The sequence below is a fragment of the Capsicum annuum genome, chromosome 12 (assembly GCF_002878395.1).
Source record: "Capsicum annuum cultivar UCD-10X-F1 chromosome 12, UCD10Xv1.1, whole genome shotgun sequence".
NCBI classification, from domain to species: domain Eukaryota; kingdom Viridiplantae; phylum Streptophyta; class Magnoliopsida; order Solanales; family Solanaceae; genus Capsicum; species Capsicum annuum.
In genome coordinates, this window is record NC_061122.1 from 155,936,269 (window position 1) to 155,945,227 (window position 8,959).

Sequence of the window (8,959 nt, forward strand, 5' to 3'; positions counted from 1 at the left end):
GGGAGCAAATATCCCTTTAAAGAGGCATCTCCAGTATCCCACAAATTTACGGGATATTCACAAATAGATCAAAAATCTGAAAAGTCCCAATAAATTCATGGGATATTCATAAAGATCAAAACTCTCTCTTCTTGATAATCAAATACATCAAGAAAACAAACCCTCCTTTTATGGAGATCAAATCCAAATGTTCCTACATTCGAGAAATACGCCACTAACGGCCCTCGAATTACGGAGAAATTCATATTCAAATCTTCATACATTCGAGAAATATGCTACTAACAACCCTCGAATTATGGAGAAAATCATGAGAGAAGAATCAAGGGAGGAACAGATTTGTACCCCCATCGTTTATCAATAAAACTGTTGTTTCTTCATATTTTTATTTGTGGTTGAAGTTTATTTTCCATGAATTAAATTATGTTGGAAAAAGTCGCCTTTTGACTTTCGCAACGCCATGACATGAAGAGGCGACTAGGCCTCGCCTCGCCTCGCCTCGCCATTTGCCATTGGCGACGTGGCGAGCTCCTTTTACAACACTGGTTGAAACCCTCCACCTACCTACCCTCAGCATACATTTGATCCTCCAGAAAGTGATTATTCAATGCAATCTGTGGTCGAAAGGTTAAGGCAGCTAGAAGGAAGTGAGGGATTGAGAGCGCATAGTTATGAGGACTTGTGTGTTCACCCTGATGTGGAATTAGTGGAGAGGTACAAACCTCCTAAGTTTGGTTGTATAATAGGACTGGAGACCACAAGGCGCACTTGCGCATGTATTGTGACAAATTGGTGGGAGTTGGAAAGAACGAAAAGATAAGAATGAAGATGTTCATGAGAAGTCTCACTGGGGAGGCTTTAAGATAGTACATGGAACAAGATGTAAAGAAATGGACTGGCTGGATTGATATGGCGTCTGACTTTGTGGAACGGTTTGGATTTAATGTTGACAATGCTCCTATTTGGTTCTACATGCAGACACTGATGAATAAATCAAATGAGTCATTTCGAGATTATGCTATGAGATGGAGGGCGAGGCTGCGAGAGCTCAACCCCCAATTGCGGGGTCTCAAATGAAGGAGTACTTTGTTCAAGCTCAAGAGTCACAATACCTTGAAAAGATGATAACCGTCACGGACAAAAGTTTCTCCGAGATCATCAAGGTGGGAGAAACGCTTAAAAAGTGTCTTAAGAATGGAAGCATTATCAGTCTAGAATCTCTACAAGCTAACAATAAAGCTTCACCATCTGGAGGGACCTCGAAGAACAAGAAAAATAAAGAAATAGGTAACCACCTCCACCCTATCCACAACCCCCAATGCCATATCCAATGTCTGCTTACCCAATGCCATATCAAACCCCACCCAATGCCATATCAAACCCCACCATACCAAATGCCTACCCCATATCAAACATACCGACAATTCTCAAGCCCGACCTCTCCGGTATACAATGTACAACCAACACATGTCCAAATACCCCAACCTGTTAATGTTCCAACACCCAAGCCTGCTCCCAAACCTAAAACCAATTTCGAAAATAAACAATACACACCTTTAGCCGAACCCGCAGCCCATTTATATGAACAACACAAAAAAGCAGGCTACGTCACACCCATTCTAGTCGTACCAGTTGATACTAAGTCTGCGCAATATTGCCATGATCAGACTTGTGCCTATCATTACGGGATGAGAGGGCATCCCATTAAGGCATGTTTTGCTCGGACGAATAAGATTCAATAGTTGACTAAGGCCATTCAGTTGAAAGACCCAGCACCAAATGTCACCAACAATCCTCTTCTCGGACCATCAAGTGAATATGCTCAATGTTGATGAACATGTGAACTTGGAACATCCTATCTGGTTCCTGGAGGATGAAAAAGGTACTCCCATCAGTGTAGAATGTTAGTTCTAACCGAGGAAGAGGATTCTCGTGTCATCATCAATGAGGAGAGGGAGCCCCTAGTCGAAGCCATGGACAGAAGATCACAACTGCTAAGTTGGACATCCACTCCATCCAGACCTCGCCGAGCACTTGGGTAGACTTGACAAATTTTTGATGTTTTCAGGATTTTTGAAATAAATAAACTCGATGTTCGAGCTAGTTTGCAATATCAGTCTTTCTTTTGACACTATGCTTTGAGACATTTTAGCATCATTAATAAAAGCTTTCTTTTTTTTTTATAACCGATAAAATTTTTCTTTTTGGATTATTCATATTCCCTATTTTCTTTTTACAACAAAATTACTTTAAAAAAATGTTGAATCTGAGACTATGACACATAACGAGACCATACAACAATTAAAGAAATAGAAGAAATTGAGATCCCCGGGGAATTTGTAAGGCCGAAGATTTTTTAAAGGTTAAGTCAAGACACTTCTCGCCTGGATAATTGGTTTTAAAATGGATTTTTCCACATCAAGATGAGGCAAAGGAAAAATTCTTGCCAAATTGGCAAGATCCTTACGTGGTTCTTCGAGTCTTGACAAAAGGAGCACACATACTCGCAAAAATGGATGGCATAGGTTGGTCCAAGCCAATCAATTCTGATGCTGTCAAGAGATATTATGTTTAATTTTTATGCCCCTTACATTGTAATTGGAACTACCTTTGACTTGATTCCCGTTTAAGAGGGATACGTAGGCGCTCCTATGGATTTCGGTCGCATTATAATAAAATTCTCTTATTTCCTCTCTATGAGCATTGTAACTGGGGTAGGATTTTTTAGAGGACCTCAAAAATTCTAAAAGAGCATGACATTTGGCACAACTATGACACTAGGGCAGAATTTTTTAGATGGCCGAGCAGAATTTTTTAGACGGCCTCAAAAATTCTAACAAGCAGACTTTTGCGATCTTTTGCAATAAATAAATATTTACTGGGCCAAAAATTTTTGAGTGATCCTCAAAAATTTCTTAACAAGAGGACAAGTTTTGATAAGATGTTGTATTGTCTCGAAACGTGTCATGGTCAATTATTCAACCACATTTCATATTCTTTACAATAAGCTTTACTTATCACTTACAAAAGACAACTGTTTCAAACATGATTTTTAAAATGATTTACTTTTCTACCCAAGTGAAGACCCGGACGAGGCTCATCAACGGTCGGCGACATCGAGAAGAAGACACTTCAGTCGAGGCAGAGGCACAAATCAACCTCCCCCTTTTACAAACTCACAATTTGAGTGCAGGATTAACAGGTATAGATGACACGAATCACTCCACGACCGCTCGAATGGTTACCATCACGAGAAGCCTAACAACCGATCCAATATTGCATCGAGAAGCCTAACAGGTGATCCAACACTGCATTGAGAGGCCCGATAGCTGATCCAACATTGCATCGAAAAGCCCAACGTTGATCCAACATTGCATCGAAAGGCCCAAAACTGATCCAACATTACAGCGAGAGGCCCAATAGCCAATTTAATACTGCATCGAGAAGGCCCGACAGCCGATCCAACAATACAACAGATACGTTCTCTTTATTCCCATATTTACTTTCTGCCTATCATTGGCTTATTGTTTAAATGTTTTAACCTTTGTTGGCTAGCATACTGAAAAGTACGCAGGTAACCAAAGGAGTAACAAAAGAACAAATTTCGCTCTATTTTCGAAATATCACTCTATTTATCCGTTCGTCGTATAAGTTAAAATTGAAGCTCACCTACCTTTCATTTTCATACCGCTTAGCTCGTCGTTGTTTCAAGTTTTACTCACTCCAATCTCACCAACCCATGATATCGTTGCTGATGCCCGTCCTTTTATCATTAATATTCTTTAGGAATATTGTTAGAACTACATAAGGTGACTTAAAACCAAAGTATCGACCACACTATTTTTAAAATCACCTCTTATTTGTGTCAACTCCAACACATTATTCTCTCAGTCGGACAAAATTGACTACTACATCAACTATTCACTCCAACAACTCAATTTTTCCTTTTATACCCAATTACCCCATACCCTAACTATTTCTTCCCTCGCAGCCGCATCTCCCTCTCCTATCTCTCTTCCCCTCTCTATCAACACAATGGTCGCCGCAGCAACAACCATGGCTATCGCGCTCCCTTTCTTCCCTCCCCGTTCTCTTTCTCTCTCCCTTGGTCTAGCCGCCAGCGGAACAGCCAAATCCGACTGTCGCTCCTTCCGTTCTCCCTTGCGCCGCTCCAGCCAATGAAGGCGACCACCAACGCCTCCGGTCATCGCTCCGCATACCTACCCCATGTCCCGCCTTTTCTTCAACCAAACGGCAACAATGACGAATACCTAGAAGCCGCCGCCAGCCCCAAAATCCCCCAAGCGCCACCGCCTCTACCACCGGCCAGCGAAGCAGCCAACAACTGCCACTAGCGAGACGGAACCACGATACCCGCACCACCTCTGACCAGTTTTTTCAAAATGATGGGTTCTCAAGAACCCATCCGCAGGTTTTATTAGGCATTGAAAGTTCATGTTTAATTTCAATTATATTTTATCTCTTTTTCCTTTACTCTACAGATTCTAGATTTGAAACTAACAAAGCTTGGTTGAGTTTTTGTGCAATTCTTTGTCGATTGAGGTTGTTTATTAGCTTAAGACTATCATATGTTAAAAGCCCTAATTTCTATCAAATTAAGGCTAACCCTAATTGTACAATTAGAAATTGACTTACATGAATTCGGAAAATTATCTTTCGATTTATTTGTGGACAAATGATATGATTATAGACCTCGAAAATTGTCTCTGTGATATAATGATATCACGTCATTTTGGTAAAATAGGATTCGATGATCAAATTGTTATTGATGATTTCCCTAAAATTAGGATAGGCAGCCTGTTTAGCATGATAATTGCTACTAAATTTGAAGATAACCAGTATGTCTGCCTTAATTGCTTTTTTTGGTTGAATTTCGGACAACTTTGGCACTTAAACATATCTGGTAAATACATGACATATGTGATTGGGAATATGTGTATTGATTAATTTGCTCTATTTAATTTTTAAATAAAATAATAGCCTCATGGTTGCATATTTATGGCAGAAAAATTTTCCGTGTGGGTTCTCTTGCCTTTTTTATATATTTGACAGATTGTGTGTGCGCGTTTATGGTAATTCAATACATTTTCCTCCTCTTTATTGATTCAATTTTTTTATTTCATTTTGGAATATCCTTTTTACCTATTTTACGTTCCCTGATTGATTTTGAAAATCCTTTTCTTCCTTTAAATTCTTCACTACTCTCATTATATAAACACCTCTTCTTATTAACACACTTTTCATCTGCTATTTACTCACTACTAGCTATTTTTCTCTATACAAAAAGTTAATAAATATTTTCAAGTTTTTTGGCATTTTGGGTTTTGAAGAAGGCATTTGATTCCACCCTATTACTTCAATTGCTTTGCTATGGTTTTCTTTATTATTTTCTTTGTGGCTTATCGGTAAGTTTCTGTCGATGTAATTTCATATCTTATGCGATGACTTTATGATGCTAGAAAACATGCCTATAGGAACTATTCCATGTTTGTGTTTGCTATGTCTTTGTGTTTTCAGTCCATGTTTGGTGTATTCGATTTTTTCTTTTGTTCCGCTACTTTGTTTATGCCTAGCAGGTATCATTAAAAATGTTTGGAATTTGAAGAGTCGCTTGGAGTTTGGGGAGGGGCTGCCTATTGTTTTTTTAGTTTAGTTTATCCTTTCTTTTACTATTCATTAGTATGTAATATTATTGAATAAACCTCTATATGTAATAATAAATTATAGGGACTGCTTGGGGCGAGGTCTATGTGTTTTATGTGCTACGTGAATCACTTAGGCAAATACAATCTAAGATTTATCAATCACTTAGAAAGCATGTTGTAGGCCTAATAATTAACCTTATTAGATCAACTTCGAGCATGTTGAGTTAGCTTACACCATGTTAACTAGTTTTCAACATGTTTAATTTATTTTCCAACAATTAAATTCGATTTTCAGAATATGTAAATAGCGTTTTCTTAAATTCCGGCCTATAAAGAGTTTTTTTCACACAATAACGATAAAATCAATTTTAACAATTTTAAACAAGAAATCAATTATCTTTCTGCAATAGAATTAATTTTAGCACTTTCCCAACAAAAATCAGTTATATCGTTTTTCTGCAATAAAATAAGTCTCATAATTTTTCTACTACAGTAGCTCAGCTTCTGCTTTTTTAAAAGAAAAACAATAATAATGTTCTGCAAATTCGTTTAATAATTTTCTGCAAAAGAATAAAATCAATCTCTGGTTTTTTTTACACAAATAAGATTCAGATTTGTGTAAACAATTAAAATCAGTTTCTGTTTCTTAAATCAAGATTTCTTGCAGAAATGCAAAGTCCGCTTCAGCGGTAAATAAGTAGTTTTCAGCTGTTTTATTAATTTTCAGCACTAAATAAAATCACTTTCAGCAATTTAATAAATTTTAGCCTGCTTTATTAATTCCCGGCACTTAAAACAAATTTTGGCATGCTATCAACCATTTTCCCAACATTTTAAGTATGGTTTATTAAGTTGCAGCAGATTTTAATAAATTCGACACGTCAATTCACGTTTAATTTCTCGTTTGTTCTCATCTGTCGGCATATTTATTAATTGACATTTTAGATACCATCCCTATAGGTTTCAACAACATCAAAATAAGTAATTGTTTGTCTTAGCATGTCTAACTAACCAATCTTTAATCAATCAAGAGGCTTATTTGAAACCATTATGTGCTACGCGCTAGTCCGTTGTGCTTTACTTGGCGCAAACATTGAGTCTAACTAGGAAGACTAGTTTTCTTTGTCTAGACCCTAAATCCAAATTAGAAAAGTCCAATGCCTCTTGTACATTAAGTGGGGACGGGTAGGCACTTTCAGGAACGGTAGTTTTTTATCATTTTTAGAACGCCTTTAAGTTTAATAAATAAACTAGCTGGGGGAGGCAGACTTTTGGAAATGATGGAAGTTAACCCGAATAATTCGACAAAGTGACATACGGCATTATCTTTCATTAATAAGTCGGGTGCTGATCAGAATAATAAAATAATAAATCCTTGTCCAACTTTTAGAATTCGTTGTCTCTTTGCATGTTTAATTTGTTTGGGATAGTTTAGGTTCGATAATTGAATGAATTTTGTTATATTGCTGTGTCACTTCTGTCTCCCCGCTTGTCTAATTTATATGTTGGTTTTACCACTTAGATAATTATTATTTTAAAAAATAACTAAATTACATGTCCTGTTTCTTCGTATTTTTACCACTTAGTAACATTAAGTTAATAAAATAGTTGAGTTTTTCTCATCACATAGAATCCCCATGTAATATACGAATTTGGCCGCAAACCACATTTGTGGACCTCGAAAGGTACCTAACACCTTTCTTTCGAGGTAATTTGAACTCTTACCCAAATTTTTGGAGACATAGACTAATTAACTGGTTCGTAATTAGCCTAGAATGGTGCTCTAACGCACCTTAATTAGTTAGATGGCGACTCTTTACTATTTAAACATCCTAAAAAGAGTTGTAACATCGAATCCCGCTTTTCACGAGAAAAATGGGGTGCGACACCAGTACCTTGTCCAACACTGCTAAGTAATTAAGCAAGTTTGACTTCTGTACTTTCAGATTCTCTTGGTTGCTTTTACTCCACTCCCTCAGTTTAACTTTCAAAGCTTTCATTTTACAAGCTAAATTATAGTCAAGTTTTCTGATAAATTAAATGTTGTCCACCAACTCTTAACTCCATCAACAAAGCCATCAGTGTCCAGCCACCAATTAAATGTTCTTTACTTTATCCAAACTTGGGACTTGAACATGGACGGATTATGCTTTGGACAGCTCACAGGAACTGTCCATCTTATAAGCTTTGAAACAAACTCCAGAAGGAACGAGTTCTTACAGTAAGATCAACTAATAAATAATTTTAAGGGTTATAGTTTTAGCCAATGAATGCATCAAACCTTTTTAAACCTCAAAAAGATAAGTACCTTAGAATAGGGAGTAATATGGTCATAGTCATGGCATAGACAACCAGGACAGCCCACAAGCTTCCGAAAGACAATGTTCCCCAACGGGTCTCGGCGCCATCGATCTGGGTCTCTTCCCTTCACTTTCTCTGCCTTCGCCCAGCACTGCTGCTTCACAGTATATGGAAAACTTCTTGGGTTGGTTTTGGGGGAAATTTCAAACAAAGCCAAGTCTTCAGTCACGATTTCACGGTCAACCACTGAGACCGAGGGTGGAGGAGATAGCCTAAAATGGCGAGAACCTGAATCAGCTCCTGATGGGTTAACGGGTCGGGTTCTTTTTGGGGAGGAGGATATATTCTTGTTTTTCCTATTACCTTCTTTGCTTGGCCTCATGTTTCTGTATATTTTTGCTCGGCCTCATGTTTCTGTATGTTCTTGCTCAAGGCTGTTAGTTTTACACCTTTTCCTGAACAAATATCAATTGGGGTAAATATTTAGTATAAATAACATAAATACCAACTTTTTGAAGTAATTATTCTCTCTCCCATTTTCTTAATTACTTTATTGTCTCTTCCCATTAATATACATAATATAGCTGATATATATATAGCATTTTATGTATATGTTGAGATTTTTGTAATATGTTTATGAAGTTAGGATTTTTTGTAATATTGAAAATATAAGTTATGTATTTGTGTAATTTTTAGAAATATTTATCACCCCAATTGGGCGAGATAAGTTGACAAATGGCCCTAAAATGAGCTGGTTTTGACATAAAATATTTTGGAGAAATAACATAAATTTCACTAGGTAATTATTTTTTATTTCAACTATTTTAATATTATAAAAAAATTGACTTACTCCATATAGATCACATTCTTTCGGATATTTCACTTAAATTTCATTGATACATTACCATTTTTCGAATGCATTACTTAATTTTACACAGACACATCACTTTCCACACAAATACATCACATTCTTCTAGATATATCAATTAATATTA

The 8,959-nt window shown here is 36.9% G+C and overlaps 1 protein-coding gene across 2 annotated transcripts in view; it reads right to left on the reverse strand.

Moving 5' to 3' along the window:
* Positions 1–8,431, reverse strand: part of LOC107850709 — a 36,533-nt gene extending 28,102 nt beyond the window's left edge. The window contains exon 1 of one of the 2 annotated variants that reach the window (XM_016695423.2): positions 7,972–8,431. In XM_016695423.2, coding sequence (XP_016550909.1) covers positions 7,972–8,346 — 375 coding nt within the window. In that variant the 5' untranslated portion in view covers positions 8,347–8,431. The remainder of the gene's footprint in view (positions 1–7,971) is intronic. The other variant, XM_016695422.2, reaches the window with a different exon arrangement.
* Positions 8,432–8,959: the final 528 nt, after the last annotated feature.